Here is a 20,436-nt window from a genome sequence, read left to right on the forward strand (position 1 = left end):
CTTACATTCTCTTTCATTAAACTTTTCAGCATTTTTAGAAGTAACTACCTACCATCACAGACTTTAAATAACTCGCACTTTAATATTCTTCCATGGCAACAATGCTATAGTCCCCAAAGCCTAGCCTTCAATTCTTCCAGGTACTCAAAGTTGATTTTTAATTAACTGTTCCACTCTTGCATATCTAGAGCTGTTCCACCCTTAGGGTCATCTGAATTTTCACTGCCTTTAGCCTCAACCAGGTCAGAAGATTAATCCCAGATTGACTTATTTCCTTGATATTCTGCTTTCTTATAACACTGCTGACACTGGTTTTGATTGAATTTCTTTGCAAGTCACAGAAATCAATTTTGACTTATTTAAAAATGATAAGGCATTTATTAAAAAGATATTGAGTAGGCCATAGAATTATCAAGAGGACTAGAGATATACAGCCTGAAATTATGTCTTAGCTTAGGCAGCAGAACTGATCTGGTCACACTTTCCTTGTCCTTAGGTTCCAGAGACTGCAAGCTGAATTATCAGTACCACTCCTGGTCACAGGATACCACCACCGGCTTGGCTGCCATTGCTGCCCCAGTAAATTAATCATAATTGCAACCTCTGCTTTCACCAGTGTCCCTCTAGGGTCTACAGTTTTCAACTTGAGGTTTTGGGCACACAACTCTGATTGCTGGGGCCTGAATTATATGACCATTCCCTGGCTGAGAGGAAATATTTTCAGACTCATAAGATGAAGAGTTCCTCAATGTCGGGCATCAGGATAATTTTTTTTTTAAATCAACATAAACCTGCTTTGTAAGCTCTTTGTTTTTGTTTGGGGTTTTCCTGAACCGAATGAAGCCTTGGGCAGATTCTACAACTCTTCCAGTATATATATATGTAAATACATATGTAAAGTATAGACTAGTCTAAAGCAATGGACCAAATGTAGAATCTGGAAAGGATATAGTTGTAGATCATCTTAAAGAAACTTCACCAAAGAGATCCACATAAACAGGTAGCATGACCCTGGTGGATGCCAAGAGCTGAAGGCAGAATCTTAAATGTCCAGGTGTGAAAAGAATCATCTCTATAGAGGAAGTGCAGGTAGGAGATCTCTAATAGGGAAGGGGTTTTTTGTGAACCCCAAAGAAATTCTCCACTCAAGAAGGAAACCAGTATCTAAGCTGAAGGGCATCAATATAAGATTGCAACTGTACTGGCCATATAAAATGTAGACTTTTCTCCAAGTTTTCCCTTTCTTCTAGGCTAGACAGTGGAAGCAAACAGTAGCTGGAATGTAGTGGAAGAAATGGATCAGGGAAGCAAGAAGTAAGTCCTTGCTCCGTCCCTCTTGTAGATTTGTCAATTTGAGGCAGACATGAGTTGGGAGAGGGGAGTTTTCATCTGGATGAAATATTGCTTTAGACTGGTCTACACTTTACTACTATATATATATAGACTCCTCCCCTAGTAGAGATCTCCTACTTGCATTTCCTCTATAAGGATGATTCTTTCCACAACTAGACATTTAAGATTCTGCCTTCAGCTCTTGGCTTCCACCAGGGTCACCCTACCAACTATGTGGATCTCTTTGGTGACGTTTCTTTAAGATGATCTACAACTATATCCTTTCCAGAGTTCACATTTGGTCCATGGAACAACACATCTGTATTCCTGTCCCCGTTCTGCTCTTCTTCATTCTGCCAATAGGCTTTTCTAGCTAGATATTATACTACAGTTCAAATATCCCCTCCAAAATTTAAGTTGACATATAATTGTCATTGTGATGTTATTAAGAGGTGGAACCATAGGCTGGGCACAGTGGTTCATGCCTAACCGCACTTTGGGAGGCCGAAGTGGGAGAATCACTTGAGCCCAGGAGTCCAAGACAAGTCTGGGCAACATAGTGAGACCTCATCTCTACAAAAAAATTGAAAAATTAGTTGGGTATAGTGGCATATGCCTATAGTCTCAGTTGCTTGGGAGGCTGAGGTAGGAGAATTGCTTGGGCCCAGGAGGTCAATATTTTGCTGCAGGAGCCAGGGTTGCACCACTGTATTCCAGCATGGGCAACAGCATGAGATCCTGTGTCAAAAGGGAAAAAAAAAAAGAGGTGGAACCTTTAAGAGGTGATTAGAACACGAGGTCTTTGCCTTCACTGGTGAATGAATTAATACTGTTAACTCAATCTCAGGAGTGGGCTATTTATTGCATGGATAGGTGCCTAATAAAAGGATAAGTTCAAATCCTATTTCTTTGTCTCCCATGCTGCCTTGCCCTTCTGTCTTCCACTATGGGATGACACAGATGAGGACCCTCACCAGATGCTGGTACCATGTTTTGGATTTCTCGGTTTCCAGAACTGTAAGAAATAAGTCTCTGTTCGTTATCAATGACCCAGTCTCAGATATTCTGTTATAGCAGCAGAAAACAGACTAGGACACCAGCCTCTTAACTTGAACGTTTTTTCACCCAGTACCAGACCTTGAGTTTTCTAGATTCCAGAGAAAACATTTCAAATTTTCTAAGAGTTTTTCTTCTTGGTTTCAGATGAAGAGGAAGTTCCTTCACTACCCTCACCATGGAAGTTGGAAGGGCATATTCAGCACACTAACAACTCTCTCCACAGATACCTTTACTTCCAAACACTTCCACTCTTCTTCATGAATTCTTCAGAGATAGGCTAATGCTGGCAGAAGAAATGTCTCCATCTTTTGGCATGTGTTACATAAGATGATCTAGCACTTTGCCTTAGTTTATGGGGGTAATTTGTTACCTATATGTGGAGGTAATTTGGTAACTATATAGCTTGGCCTTGAGTTCTTAGTTAAAACTGATATAATATAAAGAGTCCCATTTAAATTTCCTGTTATTTTTAACTATGAACATACGTTGCACTTCTCCAACCTGTCATGTTCTCCATAGTATCAAGAAAAATATATGTTCAGTTTACTGAACAATAATGGATAACTTAAAATAAATCATTACCTTATAAAAATACAAAAGAAATTTACTTCTTCAGACACACAGGACCACCCTGAAGAATATCTGGCTTTCCTATTCTGTGATCTGTGTTGCTCTTGAAAAGTAACAGAAAAAAATTGCCCAATACCATTCAGATCTGCAGCTGCAAATTAGATGCTTGTATTCCATGTTCTCCAAGAGGAATAGTTTGATGGAAAGCTTTGTTATCTCTCAGTATGAAATTTTAGTATTTAGTAGAATTAGTAGCAACCACTTTGGGCTCCCTCAAGTTCAGTCCATATGTGGCTGCCTTCAGTACAATTTCCTGTTCCAATTCAAAGGAACTATGTCAATGGCTGCCTTTACCCTCTAATGGAGAATGTAGCCAAGAAATGTGAATTAGAGCTCGTGTTAAAAAAAAAAGTTTCTCTCAAAATGGAGCAGGCACGTTTCATAAGTTCTTTCTTCAATTTTTTTTCTTATGAGCTTTATGAAATATGCTTCAGCCTTTTAAAATCTGTTTGACTATGTCTAGTGTACACTTACTTTCCTGTTACAATGTCTACAATGAAGGGTCACTTTCACTTAGTGAGTCCCTCAGTTCAAAATAATCTTTTCTTAAGGGTAAGAATTAAGTCCAAGTTAATAGATTCTCCCATTGTTTTCTCTCTTCTGCTAGATGAAATGGACAGAAAGATAGGTTAAGATTCAATAAAGGGTCTGCTTCCAAATGATGCCAGGAGGTTGAGGTTCTCCAACACGTCTATATTTTGTTACGATTCCCATTTTATGATCTGTCCTTTGAAAATATAACCTATAGTATCCACCTGGCAGGGTTATTCCTAATATAGTCCACACTAGCATTGGCTCATGTACATTCCCCTGTATCCGAGAGTTATAAAAAGTCTTCAGAAAGCTTTCTTAATGAGATTGATGGCTTCTGATTTCACCTTTTGACAATTTTTCCTTTTCATAGAAAGTAGATGTGATTCATAAGCAGACCTTGAACAATTATCATAATACTATAAGAAAGGGATTGACAGTAGTGAGAAACTGCCAGGGGGAGAGAGGGTGGGATTGGCAATTGAGGGAAATTGCCGGGGGGGGTGCACACCTCATCAACAAGTGTACCTACACAATGAACATTTGTATACCTAACCCTGAATTGCAATCCACATCTTTAAAATAAATAAATAAAAATAATAAAAAAGATATTAATAATAAAATAGAACGATTATGATAATATGCCGAAATAAAAGTTCTGTGCGTGATTGTGGTCTCTCACAATAAAAAAATAAAATAAAATAACAGAAAGTTAAGTAGATGTAATTTATACAACTACTTGTAACTCCTATTAGGTTTAATAGACTTTATTTTTAGAACAGTCTTAGGATCACAGCAAATTTGAGCAGAAAGTAGAGTTTCCATATACTCCCTGCCCAAATACATGTACAACCTACTGAATAGCCACATCTCACATTTGTTACAATGTGCCTACATTGACAGATTATCACTCAAAGTTCATAGTTTGCATTAGTTTTTCACTTTTAGTGTTTTGACAAATATAGTCCATTGGTTTTGACAAATACATAGTGACATGTATTTACCATTATAGTACCACACAAAATAGTTTCACTATCCTAAAACTTCTCTGTGCTCTTAACTATTTATCTCTCCCTCCCCCAAACCCCTGGAAACCACTGATCCTTTTACTGTCTTCCTAGTTTTACCTCTTCCAAAATATCATATAGTTGGAATCATATAAGATATGAGGTCTGACAATTAAGTTCATGAACTTGTCCTAGAATTAAGTGCTAAATATCACTACGGTCACCTTCAAAGTATTTCCCTTGGGAAGCTATGCACTGATGCCAGTGCCTAGTCCACCCATCAAAGCAATTTTTGAACTCTTTTTCCTGGAATGCCCATCAGAGCTGCCATCATATTACCCTTGATGTCCTGAATATCATCAAAATGTCTTCCTTTCAATATTTTCTTTATCTTTGGGTAAAGAAAAAAGTCACTGAGGGACAGATCAGTTGAGAAGGGAGGATATTCCAATACAGTTATTTGTTTACTAGCTAACAGTGCTGTGTGAGCTGCTGCATTGTCATGATCCAAGACCTCCTTCAGGACCATTTTTGCACATACCTATCTCATGCCAAGATTTTCAGTTAAGATTTTCCTGTTTCTCTATCGATGTTTATTTGGTCTGTTATGCTTCTCATAGCCAGCCGACAATTTTGACACAAAATTTGATGACTTTTTGCAATGTTTTCATCAGTTCTGCTTGTTACTGGCCATCCTGACCTCTCTTCATCAGTGATGCTTTCTCTCCCCTCAAAAGATGTTTAGTCCATTTATACACTGCCATTTTCTTCATGACATTATCCCCATAAACATGGACTAACATGTCCCTAATTTCACTTCCACTCTTGCCAAGTATAGCAAGGAATTTAATGTTTGTTTGTTGCTCTAATTCAAACTCTAGCATTCTCGTGACAACTCTGATGGCCATTCCAGAAAAAAACTTCCAAAACTGCTCTGATGAGTGGACTAGGTGTTGGTGTCGGTGCATAGCTTCCCAAAAGGAGTACTTCAAAGTCTTCAGCAATGAGGTATGTAGCACATTTTCTGGGATGAGTTTGCAAACTTAATTGTCAGAACTCATATACGAGCTTTTCTGATTGGCTTCTTTTACTTAGTCATATGCATTTAAAGTTCTACCATGTCTTTTCATAGCTTGACAGCTCGTTTCTTTGTAGTGCTTAATAACATTCTGTGGTCTGAATGTACCACAGTTTATTTATCCATTCATCTACTAAAGAGTTGCTTCCAAGTTTGGGCAATTATAAATTCATAAAAGATATTGGTCTGTAGTCTTCTTGTAATGTCTTTGGTGTTGTTATTACAGTAATGCTAACCTCATAAAGTGAGTTAGGAAGTATTCTCTCTGTGCTTGAGAAGAATGTGTATTCTGCAATTTTTGGATTAAGTCGTCTATAGGTGTCAATTATACCCAGTTGATTGATGGTGCTGTTGTGTTCAATTATGTCCTCATTGATTTTCTGTCTGCTGCAGTTCTGATAAAGGGGTGTTGAAGTATCCAGCTATAATAATGGATTTATCTATTTCTCCTTGCAGTTCTATTAGCTTTTGTTTCACGTATTTTGGCACTCTGTTGTTAGACACATATAAATTAAGGATTATTGTCTTCTTGGAAAATTAACTTCTTCGTCATTATGCAGTGCACCTTTTTATGCCTGATAATTTCCCTTGCTCTGAAGTCTACTTTGTCAAAAACTAGTTTTGCTACTCCAGATTTCTTTTGATAAGTATTAGCATGATATATCTTTCTCCATCCCTTTACTTTTAATTAATATGTCTTTATATTTAAAGTGGGTTTCTTGTAGACAACATGGATTTGAGTCTTGTTTTTTGGTCTATTCTGACAATGTCTTTTCATTGGTGTATTTATTTTTTCATTTTATTTTTGAATTGGAGTCTCACTCTGTCACCCAAGCTGGACAGCTGTGGCATGATCATGAGTCACAGCAACCCCGACTTTCTGGGCTCAGGCATTCCTCCCACTTCAGTCTTCTAAGGAGCTAGGGCTACAGGTACACACCACCATGCCTGGCTTTTTAATTTTAATTTTTGCAGAAGTGAGGTCTATGTTCTCCTAAGAAAGTCTCAAACACCTAGGCTCAAGCAATCCTTTTGCCTCGGCCTCCCAAAGTGCAGGGATTACAGGTGTGAGCTCTTGTGCCCTGCCTTCATTGGTATATTTAGACCACCAGCATTTAATTGATTACTGATATCACTGGTTAATATCTACCATGATTATCACTGTTCTCTATTCATTGTCCTTGTTCTTTGTTCTTACTTTTGTCTTCCTTCTTTTCTGCCTTCTCTGGCTTTAATAAAGCATTTTATATTCCCTCATTTTCTCCCCTTTCTTGGTATATTAATTATGTTTGTTTTCACTTTTACTAGTGGTTGCTCTGGAGGCTGCAATATACACTTACAATTCAATTCCATTTTCAAATAACACTATACTATTGCACAGATAGTACATGTATTTTATAACAAAATAATCCTAAATCCTCTACCCAGTCCTTTGTATCACTGCTGTCTCTCACTCATTTGACTTTCACACGAACTATAATTGTTTTATACACCGTTGCTATTGTTGTTCTAAATAAACTGCTATCTGTTAGATCAATTAAGAATAAGGGTACAAGAGGTCTTGGCATGTGTACCCCACGCAAGCGCTGTTCCTGTCTCCAAGTCATCCTCCCTTGGCTGGTGGGTCTCTAGTGTGGCTGTCTCTGATGGCATCATCAGGTGTTCTATAACAAGATGGGCAAGTCTTCAACACCAGAGGTGGTAAAGAAGCACAAGAAGGCGGTGCCCTTCTGCTTGTGAAGACAAGGACATCATCCTGGAAGCAAGCAAGGAGATTCTGGTAGGTGATGTGGGCCAGACTGTCGATGACCCCTAGACCACCCTTGTCAAGATGCTGCCAGACAAGAACTGCTGCTATGCCCTCTATGACGCAACCTACGAGAGCAAGAAGGAGGACCTGGTGTTTATCTACTGGGCTCCTGAGTGTACATCCCTCAAGAGCAAAATGATTCCAGCTCCAAGGACGCTATCAAGAAGAAGCCTACAGGGATCAAACATAAATTACAAGCAAACTGCTATGAGGAGGTCAAGGACCACTGCACCCTAGAAGAGAAGCTGGGGCATAGCACCATCTTCTCCCTGGAGGGTAAGTCTTTGTGAGTCCCTTCTGGACCCCTGCCTGGAGCATCTGGCAGTCCCAGATCTGCTCTTGGGGTTACAGGCTGTCCCCTTCCTGGGGGCTGGGGGATCCTAGGAGGGGGAGGCCAATCCCAAACAGTCCCCTCACTCCCTGAATTTCCCTCCCTCTCCATCCCTGGCAGTTCTGGCCTTTCCAAACCGCTTTCGATCTTGATTCCTCTTGGGCTGAAACAGACCAAGTTCTCATTGGGGAACCCCAGTTTGTGGGGCCTGTATTTTTTTTTTAACGAAACTCCTGCTCCCCACCTGCTCCTCCCCTTTCCCATGCTGCCAACCTCTAACCACAGAGTGACTTTGTGCTTGCGTGTTTAGTTCTACATACAAATGGAATGTTGTGGAGATGATCCCTCCCCATGTCAGCTGGTTCCTCTCTTTTCTTGTGGTCATGACCACTCAAGGAAGCAGGACCAGTAAGAGACCTTCAATTAAAAAGAGAAAAAAAAAAAAAAGGCTGGGCGTGGAGGCTCAAGCCTGTAATCCTAGCACTTAGAGAGGCCAAGGTGAGGGGATTGCCTGAACTCACAGGTTCACGAACAGCCTGGGAAACTCTTCTCTACAATAAATCAAAAAATTAACTGGGCATGGTAGCATGCACCTGTAGTTCCAGCTACTTGGAAAGCTGAGGTGGAAGAATCGCCTGAGCCCAGCAGGTCCACACTGGGGTGGCCGTGAGCATGCCACTGCACTCCAGCCTGGGCAACAGAGTGGACTCCAACTCAAAAAAAGAAAAAGAAAAAAAGACAATAGCCAGATATGATGGCTCACACCTGTAATTCCAGCACTCTGGGAGGCTGATGCGAGAGGATTGCTTGAAACCAGGGGTTTGAGACTGACCTGGACAACTTGGCAAGATCTCATCTCTACTGAAAATCAAAAAATTAGCTGGGTGTGGTGGCATGCACCCGTAGTTCCAGCTACTTGGAAAGCTGAGGCAGAGGGATTACCTGAGCCCAGCAAGTCAAGGCTGTGGTGGCCATGAGCATGCCACTGCACTCCAACCTGGGTGACAGAGTGAGATTCCAATTCAAAAGACAAAAAAAAAAATTAAGAATAAGAAAAAGTTTTTATTTTACCTTCCCTTAGTCCTGTAGTTTTGAGTTTCTGTTCTATGTCATTTTCCATCTCTTTGAAGAACTCTTAAAAACTTTTGCAAGGCAAATCTACTGGCAATAGATTTTGTTTATCTAAAAGTCTTTATTTCTCCTTCACTTTTGAAGGATAATTCCACAAGATCAATTTCTAGGTTTTTTTCTTTCAACACTATATATTTCACCCCACTCTCTTCTTGCTTGCATGGTTTCTAAGGGGAAATAGGATATAATTCTTACCTTTGCTATAGGTAGGACGTATTTTCTTTCTGGCATCTTAAGACTTTATCTTTGATTTTTCTAGAGCTTAAACGGTTTATGCCTAGATGGTGTTTTTGGCATGTATCCCATTTGGTGTTCTCTAAGTGTCCTGCATCTTTGGTGCCTGATAATAATTTGGGGAAATTCTCATCTATTGTTGTTTCAAATATTGCTTCTGTTCCATTTGCTTTCTTCTCCCTCTAGTATTTCCATATGTGTATGTGACATCCTCTTCCATTTATTTCCATCTTTTTTCTGCTTTTCTGTTTTGAAAGTGTCTATTAACGGATTATTTCCTCAGCCATGTCCAGTCTAATAAACCCACCAAAGGCATTTTTCATTTGTTACAGCTATTTTTTCTATCATTTCTTTTCAATTCTTAGAATTACATTTCTCAACTTACATTATCCATCTGTTCTTATATGTTGCCTACTTTTTCCATTAAAGCTCTTAGCATATTATTCAAAGTTGTTTTATATTTTTTCCCACCCCCCTCAAAGTTGTTTCAAATTCATGGTTTATAATCCCAATACCTCTGCCATTCTTTGGATCCAATTCTGATGCTTGTTCTGTCCATTGAAATTGTGTTTTTTGCCTTTTAGTATGCCTTTTTTTTTTTAACTGAAAAACAGACTTGATATATTGAATAAAAAGAAATTGCAGTAAATAGCTCTTTAGTAATATAATGGAAAGGTATAGGGGAAGGGAAAGTGTTTTACAGTTACAAGATTTTATCTGTCTTTCAGTGAGTCTGTGCCCCTAGGCTGTGAACTTCATAATTTTTCTCAACTGTTTCTTTTTTTCAGCCTCCTCAGGTGGTACAGGATAGTCAGAGGGGTCTAGAATTGGATATTTTCCTTGCCCCAGGTTGATTAAGTTCTGGTAGAAATCCCAGTAGGTTAAGCACTGGTAAAATACTTCCTCTTGAGGACAAGCCTTGTTAAGAACCAAATGGTCTGGCAGATTTCAAAATGGAGGTAAAACTCAAAACAAATATGAGAGTCCCCATGTGACTAAGTTCCTCTAGAGCTTTCAACTCTCAGACTAATCCACAATAAGCCTTCAGCAATTCATCAATTACAGTTCAGGTCTTCCTCAGAGTAATGGGTCCTACAGAGGTGGTTGTGATCTCAGTATCTATCTGTCTATCTCTCTAATTTGGGGGCAGAAGTTTTCCCTATGACTTCTCTTATGGATATGAGAAGAGCTGTTAATTTTTTTGTTCAGCGTTTTACTTGTCGTTAGGATGCAATGATGACTTCAAAATTCCTTACGTGTCAGACCAGACCTATTATTATTAAATAAGGCAACACAAAAATGCAAGTGTTTCTCCCCAAAGGCAGCCAAAATGTTTGAAATAGGGAAAAAAAAGTTAACTCTCTGCTAAAATATTTTTCCACTCAAGACTGCTTGCTGCATTCTAAGCAAAACCACTGGCATATAAAAAAGGCCTGGAATCAAGAGAAAGGATAGTCCTTTTAAGAAACTACAAATGTTCCATAAAGTTAGTATAAAAATTGTGTCAGAATAGCAGGAAATAAGGATGAAGATGTAAGCAGAATGAGGTTTTTCAGGGCCTGAATGGCCTAGCTATAGAGTTCGCATTTTATCCATCTCTCTTTTTTTTTTTTTTTTTGAGTTTGGGGTCTCCCTCTCTTGCTCAGCTGAAATGCAATGACACAATCACGGCTCACTGCAGCCTCAGACTCCTGGGCTTAGACGATCTTTCCACCTCAGCCTCGAAGTAGTTGGGATTATAGGTGCATGCCACACCTGGCTAACTTTAAAAAAAAATCTGTAGAGAGGAGGCATTGCTGTGTTGCCCAGACTGGTCTCTAACTCCTGGGCTCAAACAATCCTCCTGCCTTGGCCTCCCAAAGTGCTGGAATTACAAGTGTGAGCCATGGCACCCAGTCTTTTATCCATCTCTTAGTGCTTAAATATTTTTAAATAGAATAATGGCATTTGCTTATAGACCACCTCATTTAAAAATTATTAGAGACAGATAGGAAACAGCATTAATCGATGCATGTTTTGGAAAATCACTAACATCTAATCCAGACGTATTAGATTTAGGGGGTATCAAGGAAATCAGATGGGAGGCTTTTCCAGTAATCCTATAAAGTCCTAAACTTAATGCAGCAGCAGTGGAGAGGGGGCACAATATGTGAAATATTTAGGCCTAGGTGACAAATTCAATTCAGGGGTGGAGAGAGGAGAAATCGTGACTCCCAGGTTTCTGGCAGGGAAAGCAGGTAAATAATGACACCACACAGACAAAAGTGGCCTTTTAAAGGAAAAACACAAGAAGATGAGTTTTAGAACAAATTGAGTTTGAGACGGCTGTAAGATATCCTAATGGAGGGCAGAAATCCAGTATGCAGTTGCATGTCCAAGCCTGGAGTTTAGGACAGCCATCCTGTTAAGCCTGGCAGGTCACACATACTTGTAATACAGTTGTGATGCACACCTGTAGTCCCAGTTACTTCAAGGTTGAGGTGGAAAGATAGCCTGAGCCCAGGAGGTCAAGGCTGCAGGTGAGCCATGATTACGCCCGCCACTGCACTCCAGCCTGGGCAAGAGACCCGGACTAAACAAAGTTAAAAGCGAATATTTGGACCAAGCACAATGTCTCACGCCTGTAATCCCAGCACTCTGGGAGGCAGAAGCAAGAGGACTGCCTGAGCCCAGGGGTTAGAGACCAGCCTGGGCAAGCTGGCGAGACCTGTCTCTACAATAAATCAAAAAATAGTCAGGCGTAGAGGTGCGTGAGTGCCAGCTACTTGGAAGGCTGAGACAGAAGGATTGCCTGAGCACAGCAGGTTGAGGCTGCGGTGGTTGTGAGCACCCCACTACACTCCAGCCTGGGGGAGAGTGAGACTCTGACTCTAACATAAAATAAAATTTAAATTAAATTAAATTATTTTAAATGCCAACGTGTGGATGAGACAGAGAAGGCAAGGAAAAGGAGTGAAGGCAAGAAAAGATTCTGGACAGCCTCTTAAGATAAGCACTCTGGGAAAGAGCAATGAAAAAGCCTGAAAAGCAGAGAGGAGTGGTGTGTCTGGTAGAGCTACTTTAAGACAATTCGCCTACAACAATGAAAATTAAGAGTAAACCAGCAAATACTTCATCCTCTCTGGTCTACTACTAAAATACATCAAACGAGAGACTTTTCGTTCTCATCTCCCTCCTCGCAAAGTTCTCTCCCCCATAATCCCATGCTCCCTTTAGGAACTCCTGGAATGGGAGTTTAGGAAGTTGTCAGCAATCGCCTCCCGCTTTGTGCCCTATTTTCACTATTCTCAGAGCTCAGTGTCCTTTCTCCATGACGAGTCCTCTGAGCTGTATTTTTCTCATCCTTGTGTCCCCAAGCGCACACAAAGTGTGTGAGAGGGAAGGCAGCCTTCGCTACCGGGCACGTAGCTGGTGCTGGCCTGTTTCTTACGGACTTCCGGTGAAATTCTCGTTTCTTCGCTTTCCACATCTCTCATTTGTAAGTCTTGTCTACGATGACTGAACTAAAATTCACTTCAGGACAAAGACTTTCCGGACAATTACTTTCTGGACAAAAAAGGAGTTTTGCAACAAGTCTGTCAGACCAGGATGGAAGCAAGCGCCATCAAGCCCGATCGGCAAGACCACTCGCACGCCCGCAAATGCGCTCCCGGCCCCACATTCACAGGCTCCACCCTTCCGGTTGGAGGCCCAGCTAACCCCGCCGCCTTGCCCCGCCCCCGGGACACGCCACGCCCCCTCCCCGGGCGCAGTCACGCCCACAACCCGTTCCTTCCTGGCGCACACCGGATACCCGTGCAGAGCTGACTCTAGCCTGAGGACATGGCGAGCCAGGTACCGCCCGCCGCGCGGAGGGCCCTGAGTCTGAGGGAGGGATCGCATGGGATCAGGCCGCTAGCCTCGGGGGCGCGCGGGGCTCGGCCCGGACAGCATCTGTCTACCGTAGCTGGAACGGGCCTTCAGCGAGCGGCTCAGAGGGGAAGACAAGCAAGCTTTGTTTCAGCTCCTCACTTGGGAAGCTGCCTCTTTGGCTGCTTCTGGGATTGCGGAACTGGGTGGGGGTGGGAGAACCGGAGAGTGGGGACAGGAATTGGTCGGGTCGGTATCCTCATGGAAGTGGCTAAGGAACGGCCATGCATTGCTCTTTTCGCGAAATTAAGTGACTTGCTCGGGATCACACTTGCAGCTTGAAAGCTGCGGCCAGAGCTCGTGCTCCCAACTCCGGCGTTGCTCGCGTTTCATAATCGAGCCTCCGCAGTTATTCTGCCACCAAGGAGTGTATTAGGGTATTCCTGGACCCCTTTCATCAAAATGTTTGACCACGTAAGCACCAAAAGATTTAGATACTCCTTGAGTTTTACATAACACTTCTACGAAGTATTGTCCCCATCTTACCAAAAACTGATACTTAAAGGAGGTTGGCAGTGCTTAGTGGTCACAGCAAGGATTGCGATTTGAGATCCCAATCCAGGTCTTTGGCAGTGTGACAAGTTTCTGAAATACACGTTAGACAATAAACGGAGGCAGAAGTATACGAATAACATGAATAATTAGTCTGAAGTTGCTGATTATTTTAATGTTTTATAAACTTTAGACGTTTTCTGGGAAAGCCATATGGCCTTACATTTTGGAGTTTAAAAAAATGATAAACTCCGAACAGTCTTTCAGACTTAAATTAGCAATTGTTTATCGGTATTACCAAGTGTCTTTATTCAGAGAAGGTGAAAAATTGTAATTATTGTAATAGTTAAAATGTTGAAGTAGGGCCATTTCCCGCAGATCTAGTGTGGGGTTTAGTTTTGCATAAGAATTGTCAGTGAAAGGAAAAGGTTAAACTCCTTTCAAACATTTTTTAAGGGGAGGGACACCAAATTTAGATTAAATGAATTATTTATTCTTGTGGCTTTGAATCTCTGGGTTATATGACTTCATTGTTAGTTCTCTAAATCTGACCTTTGAAGTTTAGTTTTGAGATTTATAATATATGGAGGTGAAAAGATTCTTATTTTGTGTCTGAATTATTTGTTCTATGGGATTTAATGTCTACAATTTATTTGTTTGTTTATTTTGAGTTGGAGTCTCACTCTGTCGCCCAGTCTGGAGTACAGTGGCATGTTCACAGCCACTGCAGCCTCAACCTGCTGGGCTCAGGTGATCCTTTTGCCTCAGCCTTCCAAATAACTGGAACTACAGGCATATACCTGGCTAATTTTTTGATTTATTGTAGAGATGAGGTCTTGCCAAGTTGTCCAGGCTGGTCTCGAACCCCCGGGCTCAAGCAGTCCTCTCGTCTCCACCTACCAAAGTGCTGGAATTACAGGCATGAGCCACCATGCCCAGTTACAATTTAATTTTAAAAGCGTTAATGTCCATCCTCACCAGTTTATACAGGCCACTGCTTATATCTATGTGTCATTTGCCTTGTCTCCTTTTCGCAACTCTTGTTCTACTGATGCTGGCAACATTATTTTTACAAAGCTATACTGTGCCAAGGACTGACTTAGAGACTTTTCATTCACACCTCACAATCACCCTGTACATAGGTGTTTATCCGAATTTGTAATTACATCTTCCTCATTTTTCTAATTAAAAGTGGTGCTCTCCCAAACTCACCAAAGTTACATTCTTACCCCACTCTTTGCTTTCTGTTGTATTTTGTGCCTGTCTTTAAATCACACTCTGTAATTAACTTTCAAATCTCCTAAAAATGCAGTAGTTTACAACCTTTATTCTATCAACACATTTCATAAGCATTATGTGAACTGATCAAAACCTTCCTCATTACCCTTGATTCTCTGTTAGTGGAGGGTGTACTGACTATAATCTGTAATGCATATATATATGTACATATATATGTATATATAAAACATACATGTATATATATAATATGAGTGGTACTGATATATGAGTCATATGTAATTTTAAATTTTTCAGTAGCCACATTAAAAAATGAAGAGGAACAAGTGAAATTAATTTTGATAGTATATTTAATCTAATATACTCTAAATACTATTTCAACAAGCAAGATTTTTTTAAATACTAATAATGAGACATTTTTGCTTTTTTTTGTACTAAGTCTTAAAAATTGAGGTATATTTTAGGCCAGGCTCGGTAGCTCAGCCTGTAATCCCAGCACTTTGGAAGGCCAAGGCAAGTGGAGTCCGGCCTGAGCCTGCGGATTTGAGACCCACCTGGGCAACTTGGCAAGACCTTGTCTCTACAATAAATCAAAAATCAGCCGGCATGTTAGCACACGCCTGTAGTTCCGGCTACTTGGAAGGCTGGTGGAAGGTTCGCCGGAGCCCAGCAGGTTGAGGCTACGATGGCCGGGAGCGTGCCACTGCACTCCAGTCTGGGTGGTGGAGTGAGATACCAACTCAAAAAAAAAAAATTGAGGTATTTTACACTTACAGCATATCTCAGTTCACGATGGCCATTTTTTAAGTGCTTAATAGCCACATGTGGCAAGTGGTTACTGTATCAGAAAATATAGTTACAAGGGGATGGGTATAGTCAAGTTCCCTGGCTCTTATACTCCTTCTACTCCTTCCCACGCTGCCATTCTGCACTGAGCAGGCGATATTTAAAGCAGCCTGAGCAAAATTATCTCACAGGGCATATGTTAAGCATACAGATTCCTTGGACATTATGGCGGACCTGCTGAAGCAGATTCTCCTAGAACCTATGTTCTTAACCTGCTCTTGTGTATGCATTGTAGAGGGTCACTAAATATGTGATAAATAAAATTTGTTTGTTTTTACCAAAAGAGACTTATCTCAGATCCCTTTTTTGGATATTATTTATGTGAAATCTAAAAACAATTCTTCATATCATTTAGAGGTATGTGTTTGCCAATCTGTGATACACTTTCTAAGATTGGGATGCATTGGTATCTTCATTGATCATTAAGTAGTTATTAGTTTAGGAGCATAAACAGCTTACTTTTTTCCTCCATTGCAGGTGATCAAGTGCAAGGCTGCGGTTGCCTGGGAGGCTGGAAAGCCACTCTCTGTAGAGGAGGTAGAGGTGGCACCGCCAAAGGCTCATGAAGTTCGTATTAAGGTAATTATGCATTTAAGGCACTGGAAAAAAAGACTTACAATTAGGTCTCAGGATAGGTGAGTTGTTCTCAGGTCTACAGGGGAAAGATCCCAAAGGACAATGTCAGGGAGAAGGTTGAAAGTCATCCAACCAAAGAGTCACAACATCCTCCTCTTACCCCTCTCACCTTTGCAGACCCTGTCTACCTTTTCAGGTTTGATCTTGGGCTAATCAACCATCCCATGGGTCCCTGGACCACCGCAGCTTATCCTCTGTAGTTTGGGTTTAAGGTGACTTTGCAGAATGTTCCTCTTTCTGTTGATCCCATAACTTTAAATGTATGGCGACATGTTAGAAATGATCTTCAGAATTGGAAAAAGGTTCCCAATAGACTGGAGCCACAAGAAAGTGAGGCCAGCTTGCTTAGAGGGCTTTAAAATGTCCTGACTCTGATGCACGAGGCGAGGGTTCAGGGGATTTATTATTCCAGTACTTCTCAACCTCCACTCTGGCTGAGAAATGAAGTTACCCTTGGAGAAAAGCATGTTGTACAAGGTTGCCACCTGGATCAGTCTTTGAAGACTTGACATTTATAAAACTTCTTATTTTAGCCTACTACTCTTTACTTATTGTGATAGAAAATTAATGCTTTAAAGAAGTGACCATTAAGTAAAACTTAACATTCTAGGAAAATGTTACCATCTAGGAAAAGTCACAGCTTTTGCGGGGGTTGGGGGTGACTAGGTATACTTCCCTCCCATCCCTTCCCACTCTCATATACACACCGCACATGCTGGCTCCTTTCTTAAGGATCACACGTCAGGTGGTGCAGTTCAGGATCAAATAACTTTTTATGGTTCGTTGCAACCCAGACCCAGGAACCTGAAGTCTTTTTTTTTTTTGAGACAAGGTCTCATTCTGTTGCCTAGGCTGGAGCGCAGTGGCGCAGTCAGATCTCACTATATACCACTATGCCTGACCGAATTTTTTGCAGAGACGAGCTCCCACTTTGTTGCCCAATGTAGTCTTGAACTCTTGAACTCTTGGACTCAAGCATTTCTCCTGCCTCAGCCTCCCAAAGTGTTGTGATTACAGGTGTGAGCCACTGCACCTGGCTTAAAGTCTTATAATAGTTTATTTTTCTTCAAGTTCAGAAATCAAGCTGATTGTGATTTTGCCACTGAAAAATAGAATGTTTGTCCTGGATAAACTAAGATGAGCTATATGGGGCACAGAGAGTTCAGCTGTCTTCCCTGTGAACCTGCCTATAGATAGCAAAGAATGTTACATTGTAAGTGGATGTAGAGGCCAGGAGCAGAAAAGCATAAAGACAAACCTCCAAGACTGCCTTTCTGTGCTTTTGGTGGCTTGGAAAGATGGATTACTTGAAAGTCAAAGAGACAGGGATCAAGGGCTTATGTGAACAGATGTTGCATGTGATTCCTAAAAAAGAAGTTGGCTGCACTAAAAGCTCTGAATTTGGGCCCAAACTCAAGCAGATTAGCATATTTCAGAAATAGTTGGTACCTTTTTAAAAATCACATTTGCCAATGAAGAAACCTGCAGTGAGACCTACGCCCCATTTTGCACACAGGTGCTGTTCCTGTCCACGCCAGAAAGCATCTGCCCATGAAATCACTTTGCTTACCTTCAGTTTCTAACAGGCACTGAAAAGAACAGATATGCCATATATCATCGAATATAAGCACACCATTACCTTTATGTACCTCTAAAAAAATGCTGCCAGTTCTAATTGTTAAGATGTCAACTGATGAGGCTTTGCAGAGTTAACAACTTCAAGTCTTGGAACTTCACCTACATCGTGTCATTCAGACATTGCAAACACGTGCTAATTTTAGAGAGATTAAAATATGAAAGAAGTGTGTTTTAGAATTATGAAATATGATACTGAAGTAAAATGCCTTTCCCTGGCCCTGTACCTCACTCTTGATTGCATGCACACACCCTTAGACACTCGTTTTAATATCCTGATAGATCATTGCCACTGCAGTTTGCCACACCGATGCCTATACCCTGAGTGGAGCTGATCCTGAGGGGTGTTTTCCAGTGATCTTGGGACACGAAGGTGCTGGAATTGTGGAAAGTGTTGGTGAAGCAGTTACTAATGTAAAGGCAGGTAAGGAGGATATTTGAACCACTTATTTGGGGAATTTGGCTTATTTGTATAGGGAAATCTTTTTCTGATAAACTACCCGCTATTCATGAACAGGTTATCACCTAAGTAGATTGTCAAGATTGATTTTACTCCTCTTCTGGAAAGCACAGATATTTGTATATTTTTTCTCTCTCTGGTTTTGCAGACTGCTGTTCATATGAAACTGTTTAAATACATTTCCAAAACCAATTCTGACTAATGTTTGGAGATGCATCGATGAGTCAGGATTTTAAAGCACATGACCTTCTTGTTCTTCAGTTATTATTTTAAGAGTTTCATTCAGATACACGTTTTGAAACATACTTTTTGCATGGTTAGGCAATGTCTGAATGACATGATATAGGTGAAGTTCCAAGACTTGACGTTGTTAACTCTGCAAAGCCTCATCAGCTGACAGAAAGGAGACTTTGCAAGGGCTACTGTATTCATTCAGAGAGACTGCCTATTCAGGATGCATCTGCATTTGTTTCCCAGGTGATACTGTCATCCCACTTTACATACCACAGTGTGGAGAGTGCAAATTCTGTCTAAATCCTAAAACAAACCTTTGCCAGAAGATAAGGTTGGTATTGTTTTATGTTATTCTTAAAACGAGGTGTTGTATTAACGATGCTAAGAATAAGTAATTGTGTGGCATTTATACAGTGCATTTTATATCAATTTCATTCCATCTCTGTAAGCAACCTCACTATCACTATTATTAGTATCCTCATTTTCATAGATGAGAAAATTAAGACTCAGAAATTAAGGGGCTTCCAGTGGATCTAAGGCATAAAAAAATAAATAAGGGGTTTGCCTGGTATCACCAGCCATTAAGACATAAAACAGAATTTTCTGAACCCATTCTTTTTCCATAAATTTCATAGGCTAAATTTGCCAAACTATGTAGTAAGAAAGGACATGCTTGTGAGATTAAATAAAATCATTTATATGAGCCATTTTATTGTCCATTAAATCAAAGTAATAGACCTCCTAAGGTTATTGGGAAGACTACAAGAGATAACCTAAACCCTTGACACAGAAAAAGTAGTTATTTTTATTGTAGTAAGATAACAGCACTGAAAGAACGACTTCCTTGAGGCAATTTCAGATCCCCTTGTGTTTATTTTCTTTTTCATTTTCTTTTTTATTAAAGTAGAACATGCATATAATAAAGTACTTAAGGTGTACAGATCTTACGTGCACAGCTCAGTGAATTATTTTATGTATATATATATACACATACACACATACTTACACACACACACCTGATGGTTAGAACCCGTACCCAGATCAAGATAGGGAACCCTACCAGCACCCCATAAAGTCCCTCGTATGCCTTCCAAGTTAATACCTGCCTCCCTCATAGGTAACCACTATTCTGATTCCTTTCACTGTAGACTTTTGTATAAATAGAATTATGCAGTGTGTGCTCTTTTGTCAGGTTTCTTTCATTCATAATGTCTGTGAGGTACATCCAAGGTGCATATGCATCAGTAGTTCTTTTTTGTTGCTCTCATACTTTATTCCAAATACCATGATGTATCCCATCTCCTGTTCATGGTCATTTAGGTTGCTCCCAATTGGCTCTAAGCACTACTTTTGCTTGGGTATTTATTTTTCTGGGACTGTAATTGCTGAGTCATAGGACACATATCTATAGTTCTCCAGTGTGATTATACCAGTTTACGTTTCCACCAGCAAGGTAAGGGAGAGCTGTTGGTTCTTGCATTTGTTTTCTAATGCCATCGACAAAATTAGTGTGTATTTTTGTGTTGCAAAATTCCATTTATTTTATAACATAAAACTAGTTACTTTGATAAAGTTGGAACCAAAAAATATAGTCGTTTTGAAAGGGAATTGCAAACAGACTGAAAAATTTTGTGATACATCAAGTATTATAATAGTGATGGGTTTGTATTTTTATTTTTTTGAGTCGAAGTCTCACTCTGTTGCCCAGGCTACAGTGCAGTGGCATGATCACGGTTCACTGCAGCCACAACCTCCTGGGCTCAAGTGATCCTTCTCCCTGAGCCTCTCATGTAACACACTACCATGCCTGACTATTTATTTATTTATTTTTATTTTGTTAATTTA

The 20,436-nt window shown here is 40.4% G+C and overlaps 1 protein-coding gene and 1 pseudogene across 1 annotated transcript in view; both read left to right on the top strand.

Moving 5' to 3' along the window:
- The first annotated feature begins 5,562 nt into the window (after positions 1-5,562).
- LOC103270916 lies at positions 5,563-7,737 on the top strand (annotated as a pseudogene).
- Positions 7,738-12,731: 4,994 nt separating this feature from the next.
- Positions 12,732-20,436, top strand: part of LOC103270912 (alcohol dehydrogenase class-3) — a 14,652-nt gene continuing 6,947 nt past the window's right edge. The window contains exons 1-5 of the mRNA XM_008068409.2: positions 12,732-12,824; positions 12,957-12,977; positions 16,104-16,205; positions 18,180-18,321; positions 18,835-18,922. Of these exons, the coding sequence (XP_008066600.2) occupies positions 12,732-12,824; positions 12,957-12,977; positions 16,104-16,205; positions 18,180-18,321; positions 18,835-18,922 (446 nt within the window). The remainder of the gene's footprint in view (positions 12,825-12,956; positions 12,978-16,103; positions 16,206-18,179; positions 18,322-18,834; positions 18,923-20,436) is intronic.

The sequence above is a fragment of the Carlito syrichta genome, unplaced genomic scaffold, assembly GCF_000164805.1.
Source record: "Carlito syrichta isolate Samal-C Ts95f unplaced genomic scaffold, Tarsius_syrichta-2.0.1 Scaffold310768, whole genome shotgun sequence".
NCBI lineage: Eukaryota > Metazoa > Chordata > Mammalia > Primates > Tarsiidae > Carlito > Carlito syrichta.